This window comes from Tasmannia lanceolata, unplaced genomic scaffold (assembly GCF_043159265.1).
Source record: "Tasmannia lanceolata isolate RefF3 unplaced genomic scaffold, GAP_Taslan_0.1 ptg000002l, whole genome shotgun sequence".
In the NCBI taxonomy this organism is placed as follows: domain Eukaryota; kingdom Viridiplantae; phylum Streptophyta; class Magnoliopsida; order Canellales; family Winteraceae; genus Tasmannia; species Tasmannia lanceolata.
Window position 1 is genome coordinate 29,989,658 of NW_027518679.1, and position 19,840 is coordinate 30,009,497.

Sequence of the window (19,840 nt, forward strand, 5' to 3'; positions counted from 1 at the left end):
CACCGGAACCAAGATATTTCAATTTCCACGATGGTCGAAACCGAAACCAAAATTTAAAACCTTGCTTGGGACAAGGGATGTCAGTCTAGGGGTTATTGACCCCAGGTGAGTATTGCCTGATGAGGGACCAATGGGCGAAGGCTGGGGTTAGCAAGCCAGGGTTTATTTTATCTTTGGATATATACACTTGCTATCCTCCGACCACTTGGGTCTTGGGGCAGAAGATCATTTCAAGATAAAGTTATCCAAGTAGGACAGTCAATTGCAAGAACACCATACATTTCAAGATAAAACCCTATGTTGCTTCTTATTCCGTCCATGTACCAATCACTCTCACATGGGTTGTCATAGCATGTCCACAATGCTCAAGGGCGCCCTTGCATAAAGAGCCAGAAAAGGGCCCTTCATTAGATCCGCATCAATAAGTGAATATCAGCTTGTGCATAAATTAGAAACATCAGCATCTACTGGTAAAGAAGTAGGAATGACAGCAAAACTAACTAATTCTCAATCCAAAAAGAACACATATCACATAAATTGCGCACACAAACAGCCAATGTCTTTATTCAGGAGTATTGAAAAGCCATAGAGAGAAACCAACAACACCAGAGTTTATCTAGAAGTGCAACCATCGTAAAATAAATAAAACCAAAATACAACACCTCTATTTCGAAGTTGTGCCAAAACCTTTCTAGCACTTGACTTCCTTCAAGCCATGGGCAAAGTACAAAAATGTGGGATCCGTTGCACCTTCTTTATAGTATGCAAACACCAGGCCAGCATCATCATGCATGCTCTCCCCCACAAAACTACAAAGCAAAACACCCAGATCAGTCTGAGATCAGCTACAATTCAGCAGGCCAGACAATTGACAAGTGAAAACATGTACCATTTTCCACCAAATAATACTACTACTAATAAATAAAAAGATCATTATCATGGTGACATTTGGTATTTTTACATTATTCATTTGATCATTATCATGCCGTGATGGCCTGATGGGCAACAATAGTTAAAAAGCCAAGTCAATCTCGAAAGGTGCCTGGTGCCCACACACCACAACAGTCTAATAGCTGCAACCAGTGATCCAAACAAACAAACAAATATCTGTCCTTAAATATTATTCACAATCACCCATAATGACCAAGAATTGGTAATTACAGTGGGAAGAATATCTGAAATCTCACCAGACTATTCATCTCGATGAAAGGCAACCATGAATTTTTTCTTTCATGGAATATTAGCTTACCTGGTATTGAGAGAGGGGTGGGGAGATTGGGAGAGGGAGAGAGTTGAGAGGGGCATGGGTGAGGAGATAGTGCGAAGTGACTGAAAAATAAAACAAAAACTCTCTATTTTGAGGAGATTTTCTTTTCCCTGTTTTTCAGCCACTTCTCACCTCCTCCTCACCCATGCCCTCTCAATTCTTTCCCTATCCCACCCTCCTTCCCCTCTCCCACCACTTGATAAACAAGTATTCCATAGAAAAAAGTTTCATGGCTGCCAAACATAGCCAAACAAACAAACAAAAAACATATGTACAACAAACCATAGTTTTAAAACTCCCCCGCGTTATCATTGACTCCCCCGAGTCGACTCCCTTTTAACTAGGCCGAATTCCGCATTTTGCCCTAGGAGTCAATAATAACTCCTTTGACTCTCGAATTATGACCGCGTCAACCGAGTACTCAGCCGTTTTGTGTGGAGTCAACTAGGATTTTCTTCGGCCCCGCGCCGCATCCGCATTGTTAAATATTGCAACAAACGCTTGGCATATACACACTATGGATCATCTCTTTCCTATCTTATCTACCAACAAATTTTCTCACTATCATAAACTAACCATGTAATTGCAAAAACAAGTAGGACATTACACCTGCCATTTCTTTGTGCCACTTCTTGAAAACATTATTCAACATTATAATGAGTTAGGCCCAAGTACGTAGTCACCCGACTTTCCATTTGTGTAATGGATTGTCCTGACTTGCAAGTGATGCAAGCTTTTTTTCCGTTTTTTACTTGATTCATCAAGATAAAGGGCAAGTCTGGTTGCCATGAAATGTTTTTCCTAACAAATCACCATCTCCAAGTGTAAATTGGAGAGAAATCAGGAAACATAATCCCGGAGACGACCACCCCAATGAAGAGAAGATGCAAAAATCCATAATTGAAATCCCTACTCAAAACCGAGTCAATTGTTTCCGGGTTTTTAGAAACTTCTCAACGCCGGTTTTATTCGTTTTAGGATTTTGTTTCCAGATTTTTAGCCGCCTTCACCCTAATCTCCACTTGGAGACGGCGATTTGTCAGGAAAATATTTCCTGGCAGCCAGACATGCCCAAAAGATAAAATATTAATATGGAAAAGGGAAGGTAAAATACAATTGGAGGTCGCTGAGCTTTGAAAGCAGAAATTTTGTTGCTCCCTCGATGTTCTTTTTGAATTCTTCTTGTTTCTCGCCCTCCAACTTAGGTGTCAGCAACTTGATATATCGCTTCATGTACGTCACAAACTGCTTCTTGTCGAATGCAGGTTGTTCCTGCAACAGGAGCAATTCACATGACAATCTAGTCATGAGCTCGAGCTGAAAGCCTTGAGATTTAAGCAGCAGATATTATTTTTAGATAGATGAGTAATAACAAACCTGAAGGCGGAATGTGTCGACAATATCGACGACTTTAACAGCCTGATCATCGACTCCCTCGTCTTCCTCAGCACCTTCTTGAGAAGGGTTTGCACCAATGTCTACGTCGACGGCTCCTTGAACAACCCACTGCAAAACATTCGAGACATTAAAAAAAATTTCATTGCAGAAGATTCTGAGTTACAAAAGGAACATAACATAAATCCTATTTTATAACGATATCAATATTACCATTAAAAAAACGATATCAATTTTCAATAATTAGCTGCACATAAAATTCTGTGTAGGTAAAACCGTACATCACAAGGCTGATGTGCCAACATGCAGGGATGTATGTATTTTTTAATATGACACCATAATGATTGTAACTTCAGCTTGTCAAGCAACAAACACACAGTCTGCTGTTTCTGTGAGATGGCAGCATACATCTCAATGAGCAAGCATAGTAATGTGAAACAAACCGAAATTTGAGAAAGAAACTAAAACATCGGCCTTTTTTGAATGGCAACTAAAACATCACTCACTCTTGGATGTTCTAATTTTATCTTTTTACCATATTTATACTTCTGCGATAATGGCACAAGTCAGTTTCTATCAGAGTTGGATTCTAAAGATAAGAGTTAAAAACATTAATACTAAAATTAATAATAACAATAATAAAACAAAATAGGGATGTTGGAGTAAAAACTGTGCGTTTTTTCATAAATTATAAATTTCTGCAGAACAAAAGTGACCATATTTTAAAGAAACGTTGGAGTAAAAAAAAAAAAAAAAACACTTGTTTGTGCTCCAACTGTGACCATATTTCAGAAACTAAATTTTTCGGCAGACAAGATGACCATATTTAAACATCCAACTGTAGGTAGTAACTTAATTTATAAATTGGTAGTCAGTAATTGAACAATAAGAATAACACCGCTTACCTTCCCATCAACTTCCCACAACACCCCATTGTGGATTTCTTTGTACGGAAATGAGTCCGAGAGAAGCTCATCTCCTGAAACTCACGAACAAAGGAACTGTTAATAAAAATCAAGCATTCAACTCATACTTAATGATAATATAACACCAAATACATAATCAGAGCATCAGCAAACGCATAAAGGCACATGAAATGAAACCAGATGAAAAATGTCGAAATGGGAACTGAGATTCCATGCATGAAAACATTGCAGAAAGATAGCAAAGTATGAAACTAATAGTTACAAATGGGAATTTTAGTCAAATGATGGCTAAGGAACATTCCTCCAGTAAACAAGTTAGCAAGCAAAGTAGCTGATCACCAAGAAAGTTTGTATATTTTTCTTAAACTTAATGAATTTTTTAATGAATAACTGAAGCAGTAATTTTTATTTTAGGTGGGTAATATGATCACTTGAAAGATAAAAGAAACTTTTTGAGCGGCTAAGTAAAAATGGATGACAGTTGTAGTGATGCACCATCCTTAACAGAGGGTAGATAGCAGACAAAATGCAGCAGATGGTGATCAAGTGTCAGGGTCTGCTTCATCTCTAGACACAAATGAAAGCGAGAGGAAAACATGTAGTCACATGTTTTTTTTATACACTACAAAAGAATTTCATGCTTTGGCTTCGGAAAGATAATGCATACTTCTTAAAGAAAGACATGCGCTCCCTGAGAAACGAAAAAATAAGGCACAAAGAAAAAACAAAGAGGCAGACATGCAGTTAAAACATGTTCGATTCTTTCGTTCTCTAAGAAAGAATTTCATCCTTTGTGCAGCAACCACAAGATTATGCATTCAGGTCAGCTTACTGCTTACCTACCAAAATATAGAATAAAAAAGGTCTCGATAAACATTTTTGGACTTATCAATCCCTAGATGCTTCTTAATTTCAGCATTAGGTTTATGGATTTCCTTGTTTGTGCAACAATTTATTCAATACCCAATGACCACACAAACTATGAAAAGATAGGGATATGTCGAGCCCTGTATATATCTTATATTAGACTTTCAAGTGTCACCATGTTGTTTTGTTGGTCTTTAATGTTCCAACGTATTAACTTCTGTGTTTTATAATGTTTTGTTTGGGCATACCCAACATAGGCCTTTGGATGCTCCAGTGAGAAGAAGTGACTCGTGCTAAGTTGACGGAGTAAAAAGATGTAGGGGCAAGCCGAAAACAACTAGGGTAGAAACAGTGAGGAAAGACTTGAGGGCTAGGAACATAACAGAGAACATGACCTTGGATAAGAGAGAATGGAAGAAAATAATCCATGAAGACGAACCCAACTAGTGTAAGGATTAGACTTAGTCAATTTGAGCTAGGTAGATCCTTTCACCTTCTTCATGAAAATTTTCTAAAGGATTCATTAGCCGACCCCAACTAGTTTGGGACAAAGGCTTAGTTGGGTTGAGTTTTATACTGTTTTGTTCTTCACGGGTAATAGAAACCAATACAACTAAATTGGTGTGCACCATGCTCATGGCTCTGTATTTTGTGACATTGATCTGTACTCCTACAGTCCTACAATCATCACAAACCTCAATCCAACCATTTTCCATCTGCAATGACATGGCCATAAGGAATGAACTGTCCTAATCTAGCAGGGAAATGCCTTTATAAAAATTTGACATAAAGAAATGTTACAAAAAAAATTTACGAGAAAGATGACACTCTGCTAGGATGATAAATGACCAAAATCCTCCTAGAAAATACGAGGTATATAACTAAAATAAGCCCAGCGATTGTCTGGAGAATACTGAAGATAGCAAGACTCCTTCCCTTAGGAATGAATATATCTGCAACCTCATTACCCTCCTTAACTAAATGTACTGAACACTTTATATCAGTGTTTAAGAACGCGGATGGGGCGCAGCACCACGGGCCGAGTAATCGGTTGACGTGGTTCGGGAGATTCAAAAGAGTTTTTTTTACTCTGTAGAGCAAAACGCAGATGCAGCGAAACGTGGAATGCGGCCAACGTAAAAGGGAGTCGACTCGGGGGAGTCAACACGGACATGATGGAGTTTTAAAACTATGCTTTACATGCCACTATTTTGCTCCTTTGTTAAATCGATGATAAGACACATGGATGAAATGGCTGCGTAAAGACTCTAAAATAAGAAGAATTAGTTCGAACATTGTTGTGGATCGCATTTTTTCATGTATATTTGTCGACTTCACCTATTCATGAAAAACTCCTACTGGCAGATGCTAATCCAGCCTGCTCGCCCACCACCAGCACAATGCACATACTTGAATGCATACCAAATTTAAAAAAGACAGAGAGAAAAAAAAATGCAAGTACAACAAATTCAACAATTGTATCGGTTCAAATGGAAATTATCCAAATACCTGCATGAGCACATACAATCTATCATGTCAAATAAACAAAATTCAACACCACAAGCCTTACTAGTGTAAATGTGAATCAGCAGATACACTGTTAGAACCAGTAATATTAGCTTAATACACTATATATCTGCAGGCATCATAGAAACAGAAGCAGAAAGCCAGACTTATGAAGACTAAGGATGTCGCTGGTGATATAAATACTCCATACAACAAATACAGAAAAAACTTAGAATAAAAACAGAAAAAAAGTTATAAATGAATAAACAATCGGATGCTCGAATTGAAAAAATATATTTTATTGTAAAAAAGCCAAATCCTCACAAATGCGGTGAACCCCTAATTGCATGGGTCAACGAAATCTAAAATAAACAGCATAATTTCGTTTGTTAAGTGTTTAATAGAATAGCGTTTGTGAAGAAGAAAATTTGAAGAGAAAAATAAGGAGAATTTTACATTTAAAGGGAAAGAGAGAGAGAGGAAAAATCTTAGGCTAAAGCTAAGGCCCTGTTTGGATTCAAAGAATTTTCCGGAAAAGTTCGGAAAAATATTTGTAAAAGATCCTAAATTTTTTACACACTAGAAAAGATAAATTCAACCAACCCTATTCAATTTTTACTCAGAGGAACATTCATTATATGATAATATCTCTCAAAATTAACCAAAGTCATACCATTCCCCTCCAAATTTTGGAAAGAAATTTTTTTAGCTAGAAATTTTTTTCAATCAGAAATGTTTTTTCTAGCAATCCAAACAGTACCAGAGAGAAACCACAATCGATGCACGAATAGAATTAGGGTTTTCATTAAAATTGTAGCCAATGAGTTGATTTCATTAACACTGAGATCGGACCTTCCAGATCCGATCTGGCAAGGTATCCCTTCAGATCTAACGGTTAAAACTAGAAACCAAGACGACAAGTAACGAATCCAGCTCTAAAACCCTCGAAGCATACATGAACAATGAAGCAGAAAAGTCCAAAAGCGTATAAACCCTCATGCAATCTAGAGCGGGAGATAAATCATCAAATCAGAAATCAGAAACTCTAGAAGCAGATGTAAACGAATAAAGTCGAATCGTGGAACCACATAATCATTCAAAAGGGGGAAAAAGAGAGAAAAAACAAATTGAACACAAAAGTATGCACAGGAAACCCTAAAAGAACATTTTAAACAAAGGAAAAATATAGGATTTGATTACCTGTGAGAAGATCCTGATAGACGAGCATGGCTTCAGAGACTGAAGAAACCCTAGAGACACCAAAGATGGAAGAGAAGGGCGAGGGAGAGAGAGGGTTTGTAGAAGACGGGAGATTTGAGTATTTATAGGCGAGCTTTTAGCCCTAAACTGTGGGGCATGTTTGGTAACCCTGAAAAATTGTTCCATGGAATATTCGTAGGCTAGTGGTATAAGTTGAGACAAGTAGGGAAGGCACTAGGGTGCAACCTAGTTCGGGCTCAACCCGTTTTGGCTCAGGTTGGGTTGGCATTTCCGCGGGTTGGGTTGGGTTGGGTTGAGAAAAGCCAACCCGATTTAATTTCGGGTTCGGTTAGGGTTGATGCATTGGCAACCCGGCCTTTGTCCTCTAATTTGTCTCTATTTTCTTTGGGTTATTGTATTTTTCTGTTTGGCCATAGGTGAATCTGAAGCCAACCCGACCTGATTTTGGGTTAGATGCGTTGGATTAGGGTTGAGATTTAGAGGCGGGTTGAGTTACGGTTGGCTTCAACTCGACCCGAGTTGCACCCATGCAAGGGAATAGACTCAAGGCTTTTACGTTTTGCACTTTTGGCTACCATGATTTTCTTTTTTCATGATAAATCAGTGTCTCCGAGTTGGAGAGGGGTAATATGATAGGCACTTTCTTGATTTTTTGCCACTTCTCAAGCTCATCTCAATTGTGCCCTTTCTATTACGGACATAGGATTAGATATTTGGGTTAGTTTTTAGATTTAATAGGACTCTTTGGATAAGTGCTAGTGGTTATATTTTTAAGTGTTTTATAGGACTAGGTCTCTTGTTTGTTAATGGTATAAATAAATTGTAATCGGCTATTTTCAAATTAACGAAGAGACTTATTCCAATACGTGTCTTTGTACACAGAGGAGGAACGACCCTTCCCTCAAAGTGGGTCAAGAGGCTGATCTTCCCTTTGAGAAGATCAAATCCGTTACGAACCGATCCGGGTTTGTAACAATTGGTATCAGAGCAGCACGATCTGGCGCCGTGAAAAAGAAAAACGAGTTCGTAACAATTGGTATCAGAGCAGCATGATCCAGCGCCGTGGAAAAGAAAATCGAATGAACAATGGATCCGTGGGATGAGACGATAAGAGAGATCAAAAGGCATCTAGCTTCCATGAATGCCAAGTTCAACAAGATGACACTCTCACTTGGCGTGGAGATAGAAAAGCCTCCATATTTGAAGAAGTTAAATGAAGAGTTAAATGAGAGAATTGTCGAGAAGGCTTGTGTGATGAGAAAGAAAAGAAGAACTAGAAAAAGAGAACAAAAGAAGAGACAAGGAAAGCAGATAGAAGAAAATGTGAAGAAGGCATAAAAGAAAAGTCACCGCCGAAGAGTCTACCATTCCTCTTCCTCTCAAACTATACAACGCGCAATCGAAAAGATTCTCACCCACAACCATCCGTCTATCAAAATATAAATTACTTCAAAAGAGCACAACCAAGGAGCTTTGATGAACGACACGATGAAATCATGATGATTAATCGCAAGACAAAGAGAAGAAGAAACGGAGCACAAAAAAAAAAAAAAAAAGAAGAGAGAAAAGAATTTTGGAATGGCCTACATAAGAAGATTTCATTTTTCACATATTGGCTTAATCTCCAACCTTGAGGACAAGGTTGATTTCAAGGGAGGTGGAATGTTACATACATAGGATTAGATATTTGTGTTAGTTTTTAGATTTAGTAGGAGTCTTTGGATAAGGGCTAGTGGTTATATTTTTAAGTGTTTTATAGGATAAGATCTCTTGTTTGTTAATGGTATAAATAAATTGTAATCGCCTATTTTCAAATTAACAAAGAGACTTATTCCAATACATGTCTTTGTACACAGAGGAGGAACGACCATTCCCTCGAAGTGGGTCAAGAGGCTGATCTTCCCTCTAAGAAGATCAAATCCGTTACGAACTGATCCGGGTTTGTAACACTCTCAAATCTCTCCCCCACTACCTTACCTGTCCAAAACTGATTATTGGATCCATTTTTATTTTTTATTTTTGAAAAAAGATACCAATTTATTATAAAGAAATGATTACAGGTGCATTTTGATCTACTTTTATTATCAATTTTGGACTCAAAATCAGTTCTGAAAATCATAAGGCCCTGTTTGTTTAGGATTTTGAGAACCGATTGTGTTGAGTCCAAAACTGATTATTAGACTCAAAATTAAACATAAATTTGACTCCAATAATCCCTTTTGGACTCACAATCGGTTCTCAAAATCCAAAACAAAGAGGGCCTTAAGTTTTTATAACCTAATACAACCAGTTTTGATGATATACCTTGATTTCAAAATAAAATAGTTGTTTTTCACTAAAATCTATATAGACCATCGGTTTTAATTGCAAGTTAAGTTTCAAAATCATTTTTCAAAAAATTTTAGTCCCATATTACTTTCAAACCTTTTTTTCCAAGAATTTCAGGCCTGCATGACTCCAGACACTTAAAACACAATATTTTTTCCTTTCTCCAAGTCTCTTGAAAAAAATCTTGACCATACAAATGTTATTCAGAGTACAAAATAAAATTTCAAAGTTTTTCAGGAGGAAAAGTTGAGGTGTGTAATTTATAGTTCTTGTTTATTGTTTTTAGTGGTATAATATAACTATCAGTTTTCAGTTCAGTTTCCCATTTTCAGTAGAATAGAATTAAATCTTATAATTTCATTTTGTCACTCCATGTATGAAGTAGAGTAATTTTTCTTTATGCTTCTTTTCAGTTATCTCGAGTTCACTGTCTGGTTTGAAGTACTTTCATACAGTACAAGAACTCAGATGCTTGGTCACAGGATATGACCACTTCAGATAATGGAGGATCTCTTCTCTCCAATTCTAATAAAAAAATGAAAAATGACAAGAATAAGAACTTACAACTGCTAATAAATCAAATATAAAACTCTCTTCGCAAAAATCAACAGCACATGCCTCCCATTAACATTCTATCTTTGGTATCATTAATAAACTTTGCTTGTCCTTATTGATGATCATTAATAAACTTTGCTTATCTAGAGAGTTTTATTCTTTCAGAGAAGCTAATATATTTTTTTCCCACATAATTTGTTTCATTTGCTTAGATGTGCATGGGAGAGAATACCTGTAAATTTCACTTTTTATTCATAAAAATAAGCCTAGACATAAACCACCATCTTATCTTCGTATGATCCCACACAATCCTTGTTTTTTTTCATCTGAATGATATTTGATTTTAATTACAAACCAGAATAACAAAGCACAAATTTACAGAGGACTATGGGTCAATGCATGTAAATTAGCCTTCTCAATGTTCATTTCTTTGCTTTTCTTGAGGAAATTGGAGTACCATTTAGCAGACAACTTGGGTTGTCTTGTCAATTCCTTGCTTTCAAAGTCCACATAATAGAGTCCAAAGCGCAACTGATATCCGCTCAAAAGTTCGAAAACATCTAAGAATGACCATACAAAGTATCCTCTGGCGTTTGAACCATCTCTGCACAGAACCCACATTTTCATAAGAGATTTTATCCATGTTAAGGGTTTGGATGTCTGCCCTTAGAGATGAGTTATACCTGACTGCACTTAGTGTTGCATTAAGGTATCCGCTCAAGTAATCAATTCTAGCAGTGTCATTCAATGTCTCGTTGTATGGAGTCGCACGACCTGATGATATTATAGATGTCAACAAAGTTAACTAACACATAATCGGCCTATCATCCATTAACATCTTGAAACCAAGGTTTTAAATTTCAGTTTTGGTTTCAGTTTCAGTCGCTACGGAAATTGAAATGTTTTGGTTTCAGTTGAAAGTTTTGGTGGAAATCATGTAGAATCACGGAAACATATAGAAACTGACGCAAATGATAGAATTTTAAGATGAAACTTCAGGAAATATTATAATAAGCACAAATATTCACTTAGAAACCATCACATAAGTAGAACAATCGAACACCTAGTGACATTTGTTTTCGCACATGTATGGTGATTCAAAACATACCACACATTTCACATGTAGTTCATATAAATAGTTATACATAATGCATGCACCATATTTCACTTACAATTTATATAAATATAATTATGTAATACATATTGATATAGTATACCAATAATACACTTATGGTTTTGGTTTCGGTATGAGTTTCGATATCCGTATCAATTCGGTGGGGATGGAAATGAAAACATTTGAGTAGTTTCGTGTCGGTTAAATTTAAAACCATGTTTGAATTTACATCTTGACTGAAGTCCACAAGCAAACAGCTATCTAAAAGTAACAAAGGAATCTGGCTTCTTTTTATAACTCTGCTATATATAAAACTGACAACTTATGTAGGACTTAACACAGTTAACAGATGAACATAGCTTGGAATTGCTATGAAAAGTTTGGGTATCTAAGAGGATTGAACAACCATTTTAATGAAAAATGGCCAACGAATCCTCGAGACTGGTTGTGTTTCTACTTTTGGTGTTCAACATCAGAATGAGTATCTCTACTTTAGGTGTTTGGCATCAAAATGGGTATTCTGTTAGTATGCAAAATCCACAGGTTCTTCCAATGAATAAAAGTAATAAGATAGACAAATAATCTGCAATTGCTATTTTACATTCCATGGGTTTTCCAAGTTCCTGCACCCTATTTCCATTGCATGACCCTGACTATTGTACGCTACGCACACGTGGGGCAGCGCTTTGAAAGGAAAGTTTAATTTTCGGATTTCCACTAAGGGTATTTCGGTAATATACTCTATATAGTGGTATTGATATATAAGCCACATGTTAGGGTTACAAGAAGCTAGGTTTTTCTTTGTGTTTTCTTGGCCAAGAAGAAGAGTTTTGTAACCCTAAACCGAAATAGTGAAGCTCTTTTCCTGTGGACGTAGGCATACTACCAGACCACATAAATCTTCTGTTTCTTGTGTGATTGTGTTCTTTGCATCGTTTCTTGGCGATTTTACTGCACATCATGTTCGATCCTTGTTGTGAAGCTATTAATCTATTTTCTACATTTTGTTTGAATCTCATGCTTGTGTTGTATGTAAGTATAGTAAATGTGGAAACAATGGGAGGTTTTGTGGAAAGAAAATAAACTTACCATTTTCTTGGATGTAGATAGGAGGATTGCCATAAACTTTCTTGAAGTATTCAAGTATTTTTTGGAGACCAGATGGAGTGGAAGATAGGTAACTCGGCGTGTACTGATCCATATTCCATACTACTTGTTAGCCATACCTAGCAACATAATGGGAAAACCCACTTGTATATTAATGGTTTGAGTCCTACCTGGCCAGGTGTGCCATCTTTTGTAGCTGCAATACAAGTTCAGCCTTCTGTGAGAGTTCAGAACTTCAGCTGAGGGCTATCAGAAGGCTTTTGCTAGAGAACTATACCTGATAATTTGGCAAACATATCTCCATTGAAGTCTCGCAGACCTTTCTGTGGACTCTTTGAGCTATCTTGTACATAAACTGTGGTGTAATGATTCAGTCCAAGGAAGTCGAATGAACCCTTTACTTTTTCTGATTGATGTTTGGTGAAAGTTGGGATTCTTGAACCAGCATTCTTCTTCACGATCTCAGGGTAGTCTCCGAAAATTAGAGGATTGACAAGCCTGCACTTATATGACCTTATCAGAACAACTGAAGAAGCTGATTTCATATATGAAGACATTCATATTTATTTTTAATAAGCCAAATCGGGAGCTTCTAGCAGATCATTTTATATGGGGCAATCTTTACCCCCCGAAGTGCACTTGTAAACTGTTCTTATTTAATAAAATTGTTATCTTTAGCCAAAAAAAAAAGAAAGAAAGAAAAAGACATACCACCCAGTTATGAAATCGAGAACTCTTTTGGTTGCTGTAACATCTGCTGTTGAGTTTGTGAAAGGTACACACCAGAAAGAGTATACATTCAAGCCTATCAAACCATTTTGCTTGCCCTGCATAACAAACTGCATTAGACTCTCTGGGTGCAATGCATTTTTGTATGTAAACTAATGAAGTCAAACTGAGTTAATACAATGGTTACTCATTCAAAAGGAGTGAGATTATTTGGGAGGGTATCATGCAGACACAAGCAACCATCCAAGACACATGACTTTAAGAGAAATGTATATTCATTTTTACGAACAACACATTCTAATACAGTAATTTCACTTGTCTTTGTATTTACCTAGTTCAAACAGCCTTTTTTGGGTGGGCTTGTTGCCACTATCAATACCAATAGAAAGCAAATAGAAAGCAACTACAAGGCATATGATAGGAATGATGATTAACAGTGTTGCAACCTTGCAATCTAAATAGTAGGGGAATGAGCAAATAGTATTGATAATGCGTGGGAAATTTTGAGAAGAAATGACACAAATTTGGTAGAAAAATTTCAATCTAGAGGGCAAGAACAATTTGGAAATAGATAGTCTAAATGCTTAAAAACAAGGTTGCAATTTCGCAATCAAATAGATGGGCTATTTTACAGTATATCAGTCATTATTTTGTTTGAAACTTCCGAAATCTCACATTTTGAAGTCTATGGGGAACATTTTTTTTCCTTTTTCTAGGTTTATATGGGTGACATAGGTGTATGTTACCATCTATGTTACATGGATTCTTCTTGATCAGTGAAGTACCCGTGTTGGACACGTGTCAGATTCCAATACTTAAGGATTCAGTGGACACTTCTAGTTTCTTTAATCTATTTTTTTCTAAATACTGGAACAAATTTACAATTACCACATAATTTGAATTTTATCTATCATAATAGTATGTTTTTATATGAAAATAAAACATTATATTTAGGGAAATGAAATCAGCACAACCATGTTTTGATATTTTCACTAACACATCTTGTCTTTTAGTATTTAAAGACCTGTCAAGGGTTCTCACAGTTCCCAAAAATCTCTCACAAGCCAATTAAAAAAGAAAAGACAAGCTGGGTTTGTGCAATTATTAAAACATGGTCCGTTGAAATCATTTTCCTATATTTATTTGAGTTTTATCTATCCTAATAGTAAGTTTTTATAATAAAACATTATATTTATTTGAGTTTTATCTATCCTAATAGTAAATTTTTATAAAAAAAAGGTGGCCCAGTGCACGAGGCTCCCGCCATTGCAGGGCCTAGGGGGGGCTAGATGTAAGCAGCCTTACCCCTGCTTTGCAGAGAGGCTGTTTCCGTGACTTGAACCTGTGACCACCACGTCACAATAGTAAGTTTTTATATGAAAATAAAATGTTATATTTATTTAACCTACCAAAATTCACATTCTACAATCATAATATCATGTAAAAGAAATAAAATTAGCATTATCCTTGAATCCTATTTCGAGGTTAGCTGAATCCGATCCTCGGATTCCGACACTCATATCCAAATCCATGCAACATAGGTTACCATGCATACTCTCTAGTATTTATTGGTGAGAGAGGGTTGAGAGGACGCACTTGATATTTTTCCTTATACAGAGTGGCAGCTGCAGCATGTGCAAGTAAGGCATGATGTCCTACTAGGTATGGTTCTACAGAGGAGTTTCCAGGTTTGCAATTGAGGCCAGATGAAGAAGAGCATCTCATAGGTGGGAACAAATCATTGGAATAAGTCATTGCTAATATATTGGGCTGATTGATAGTGGTCCAGTGAGTGACCCTGTCACCAAATTCCCTAAAGCATACCTTTGCATATGCCGTGAAATCCTTCCTGAATCAAATCAAAGCAAATTAAACAGTTTCCTTTTATGTCCATTCTAAATTTCTAAGTAAATTTCATAGATAAGGGTGTTAAATTTACACAATCTTTGGACTCAACCAGCCTGCATACTCATCTTCAAGTGCTTGAGGGAGATCCAAATGGTGTATGGTCACATGTGGTTGAATTCCTGCTTGATCCAAAAAAATATGGCTGAGAGAACACCAATACAATCAAACCACAAGAGAGATCTAATGCAACTGAAAAACTAAGTTATAAATTTTTTAATTCCATTCAATCGTGATTATCATATCTCTAGCATAGTTGCTACTGAACGGCCGCCAAATGACATTAACTCAACTCAACTCAACTAAGCCAAATGATATTCTGTGTCTAAAAGAAATATCAAGAAATTAAGATAAAAGATTTGTGCGGTTAGGGAAATGATCCTAGGACCAATAACTAAATGCCATTTTTTTTCCAGTTTCTATGTTTCTTTTGACATGAAATGGCGCGTAAAGCACAATTTATGCCTATATTTAAGTGGAAAAATGGGCGTAAAATTTGGTTTACACCCATTTAACACCTAAAGAAACGAAGATTAAACGTAAAATAGGCATGGTTCAAATCCCATTTCTGAGTTCCGACAATCTCATTTGGGGTTGAGCCTCTAGCCCAATTGGTTATGGCTTTGTTCTGCAACAATCCCAGCTTACCTACCAAAAATAAAATGGGCATAAAACAAATTTTACACCCATTTTAAAGCGTAAAATGGCTGTAAAATTTGTTTTACGCCCTTTTTATGTCAAAAGAAATACAGCCTTAATGTATTTCTGTTAATATATAGGTCTTGTACCCACTTTAGTGAACATGGATTGAATTCTCCAAGACATGGCTTTCTTGTCCTAATTTTTATTGTTTACTTATAAGTAGAAACCGCTGGTCTAAGCATTTTACTACATGTTAACTGTCAATTTTGATTGATAAGGAATGTGTAATCAATTGTACCATGGCTTATCAATTCGTCGATGAGATTATTGTAATATTCCAGACCTTTTGGATTAATATCTCCCCTCCCATCTACATAAAACAAACATATTAATCATCATATTAGCGCCAAATTGTATCAAGATCTTTTCATTAGTACAGTTAAGCAAGTGATGAGATGTTTGAGTGATGATACTTGGTATAAGTCTGGACCAAGAGATGGAGAATCTATAGGCATCAAGACCAATATCAGTCATGAACTTGACATCTTCCTGTAAGGATTCAAAAGAAGAGAGATAAGATACACTAGAAATTGGGTGCAAATGAAGGTGTACATGGTTCCTCAAGACTCCTCGCAGTCTAATATTCCATGAAAGGCGTGGGTGAAATTATGTTAGGATTGCATATGAGACTAAGTGACATATTGGTGAAGTATATGCCATCATTAATGTATTACTAACAAAAGCATTAATTACATCAGTTGTGTTATGTAAGAAATCTCATGGGAAACTACAACCAAAGTGATTAATACATAGTTTCGGGTATGTGTCATTTCGGTTCGACCGAAACCCGAAATTTAAAACCATAATCTCCATAACCATCAGGCACATGCGACCTGTCTTGATTGATATTAGCCATTCACTGGTAGAATTTACATTTGATTGGTCCACATACCTTGTACTTATGGTATTGGTCTGAGGCTATGTCTCCTGTGCTGTTGTCTGGCATTTCCCCTGTGAAACATTTCCAAACACCTTGTACATTAATTTAAGAAATGTGAAACCAGAGCACTTCTAATGAAAAAAATGACCTAATGTTTGTGGGACCCAAACTCACAGGCCAATTGAGAGGCAACTTTTTTCTTCTCTATTTTTTTTTTTTGGGTAAGAGGAGTCTCCTCCTATCATTTATGAGAGAAATATATATAAAGGAAAATTTTATCAACACTACTATATTTTGATGAGGGCACTCCTCATTTTATTAAAAGTACGGTATGACCTGCACCATAGGATGATCCAAACCGTTCATTAGTTGGGCCACAGCCTAAATAGGTTGTGCCCCAAAAATTATTTCCATAGGTTGATCCTAACCCTCCGATCTGAATGTTAGAGGGTTGATCCCTCTATAGATCAGAGGGTTAGGATCAACCTATGGACATTAGTTTTGAGGCACAACCTATTTAGGCTCTGGCCCATCTAATGGACGGTTTGGATTATTCTATGGCGCAGGCTATACCTAGGGGTGTAAACGAGCCGAGCCGAGCTACTCGGCCAGGCTCGTTAAGCTCAAAGGCTCGGCTCGGGCTCGAACCAGGCTCGGGCTCGGCTCGGCTCGGTCAGGCTCGGCCAGGCTCGCGAGCTTTATCGAGCTTGTTTGGGTTTATCGAGCTTGGGTTATAAAGTTTCGCACATGGCAAAGGTTGCTAGCAAAAGCAAATAAGAAAAAAAAGTAATCATTGTTTAAAATGAAAAATTACGAAGAAAATGTAGTAAGTTATGACAATTAAGAAAAAAAATACCAAAAATGTTATAAGTTATGACAATTACGGGAAAAAATTAATTTCCGATGATGTTAACATGACGAGATGATGTTGACATGACATATGCACCCTCAGTACGTTTTTGCAGATGATGTTGACATGACAAGCCTTAACGAGTCGAGCCTGGCCTAACTCGGGTTCGGCTCGTTAAGGATTCGAGCCGAGCTCGAGATGAGCTTTTTTCGAGCCGAGCTCGAGCAAGCTTCCGAGCCCGAGCCAAAATTGACACCCTTAGCTATACCGTACTTTTAATAAAGTGAGGACTGCCCTCATCAAAATACAGTAGTGCTGATAACATTTCCCTATATAAATTGAGAATCTCTAAGGCTCTGATCTTTGGGCCCCACACAGGAACATGTATGTGTAATCGAGTCCGTTGATTTATGGAAGCAAAACCAAGAGTCCTAATCTCAAATTATTATCTTATTAGTCACTCTTAATATTATTTAAAAGATAGCATCAGAGAGAATAAATTCCAAAGTATCCTTCAGACCATTTCTGTTGTCTAGTATTATTTTTTAGAAAGATTGACTACTTAAATCCAAAAAACATTTAAAATTACTATTCATGTTTGACTTTTAATATTTTGACATGTCAGGTTCATCGTACGGGAAAAAGACCCAACTACCCTTCCACGCATCCCGTGCCTCATTTTTTGTTGCATTGCTCTACTTCCTATTATACTATACGAGACATCCTCTCCGACACCGTATTTCCTCTCTTTGCCATATGTTTCCTGTTTGAGGCCGACCCGAGGGACCTTTTTTCCAACATGTACCCGAGTTCAACCCAACCTAACCCAAGTTTTTAAGCTTATAAAAAAATTTATAAAAAATGCCGGGTTTCACTCGAGTCAGGTTGCCCAAACCCAAATACGACCCGAACTCAACCCGACCTGACCAGACTTTTTTTCCTGTTGAACCTGACCCGAGTTGCAACCCTAGTACTTTTCACCCTTATCCAACCCCATGAGACCTAGGTCCTCCTCTCCTCAACTCCTTGCATCATGAAACACTTGGCATTATGTCTTACTAGGGTAGAGAGTAGGGAGGTTAGTTTTATTTTGCGTCTAGAGGGAGGAGAGAGGAATTAGTGGTTTTGACAAAGTGCCTTGAGTCCTTGCCTTCACCTGAGACAAACTTCTCCTTTTTGGCAATAGAAACAATAACTGAAGAAGAAGAGGAAGAAGAAGGAAAAAAAAATCCAAAGAAAAAAGGAGCAAAATCTAAGTTGAACTCAAATCCAAATCAAAATAAAAATTATGTAAGAAAACAAAAACCAACCATCTCCAAACCCAAAATCTTCCTATCCCAATACCTTTAACCAATCATAATTTCACATCCTACTTGCTCAGTATTCCAAGGCCTAATATTCCAAACGCCTCTCCAATCCACCCAAACCAAGCAAACTTCTCTTCAAGAAAAACAAGGGAAATAAGAGAGATTTTGGGTTTAATGGTAGTGTTGAATGGCTAATTTGCATGAAAAGTATGGACTAATAGCCAAAAAATTCAAAAAAAAAAAATTCAAAAAAGAAGAAGAAGAAGAAGAAGCAAAAATTTAAGAAAACTAACCAGCATGGGTAAAGGTGTCCCAAATACTAGGCTTCCTTCCATCTTGAGCTACTGCCCCTTCAACCTAAGTATATGAAGATTCTCTTTATTGTAAATTATAAGACAATATTCAATTTTGCTTTCATTTTTAATACACAAAAGGTGGTGTAGAACTAGGAAAATTGATCCATACTGAGAAATAAAAACTCACTTGATAAGCTGAGGTTCCAGCTCCAAAAATAAAATCTGATGGAAAATCATTCCTGCTAAATTTGGGGGTGTTTTGGCCCCAAACCACCTCTACTATAATTAGTAGAAGACATAGGAAATGGACTCTCATTCTCAAATTTACTTAAACAAAGAGAGAGAAGAGAGAGGGAGGTTAGTGTGGGGAAGGATCTGTACATATATACAGATACAGATATGTGGCTGCACGTGACTTGCACGCATTTTTATTTTTATTTTTTTTAAAATAGAGTAGGGCCCACGTGGTTGAATTATCCAAACCGTTCCTTAGCAATAGCAAAAGGCCTAGGAAATAAATTATTTGTAATATTGACCAAGTTGCCTTTTACTTTTGCCGGCTTATTGGAAAATACTTCGAAGATAGAATTCCATGAAATTATGACTATAACGACAAAAATAGCCTAATTTAAGACTCGACCAAATGCGCCTTTTTTTGTCTTATTTCATACGTGTCTTTATCACCCTTTCCTGTGGGTGACAATATTGCCATATTCGTGTTTTTATCATTTCATACTAAGGGCATGTTTGGAAACAATGAAAAAAAATCAAGGAATATTTGTTTAACCAAAGTTGACAAACGGGCAGAGATTTTAGAGGGCTCTGAGCATGGTTTTAAATTTCGACCGAAACCGAAATTTGGAGAAATTTTGAATTTCGGTCCGA

At 36.8% G+C, this 19,840-nt stretch overlaps 2 protein-coding genes across 2 annotated transcripts; both read right to left on the reverse strand.

Annotated features, from left to right (window-relative positions):
- Nucleotides 1-537: 537 nt before the first annotated feature.
- On the reverse strand, nt 538-7,324 carry LOC143860499 (translationally-controlled tumor protein homolog). The gene is made up of 5 exons (XM_077371209.1): nt 7,162-7,324; nt 3,568-3,641; nt 2,645-2,773; nt 2,382-2,539; nt 538-809 (listed from the first exon to the last, which is right to left on the reverse strand). The coding sequence occupies exons 1-5, from the start codon at nt 7,187-7,189 to the stop codon at nt 692-694; spliced, it is 507 nt and encodes a 168-aa protein (XP_077227324.1). The 5' UTR covers nt 7,190-7,324; the 3' UTR covers nt 538-691.
- A 2,970-nt stretch (nt 7,325-10,294) lies between these two features.
- Nucleotides 10,295-19,313, reverse strand: LOC143860360 (beta-glucosidase 22-like). Its single transcript, XM_077370978.1, has 13 exons — nt 19,143-19,313; nt 18,953-19,016; nt 16,515-16,573; nt 16,036-16,111; nt 15,861-15,932; nt 14,955-15,042; nt 14,612-14,864; nt 12,998-13,113; nt 12,564-12,784; nt 12,457-12,482; nt 12,269-12,371; nt 10,749-10,839; nt 10,295-10,669 (listed from the first exon to the last, which is right to left on the reverse strand). Exons 1-13 carry the CDS (start codon nt 19,269-19,271, stop codon nt 10,441-10,443), a joined length of 1,527 nt encoding a protein of 508 aa, XP_077227093.1. The 5' UTR covers nt 19,272-19,313; the 3' UTR covers nt 10,295-10,440.
- Nucleotides 19,314-19,840: the final 527 nt, after the last annotated feature.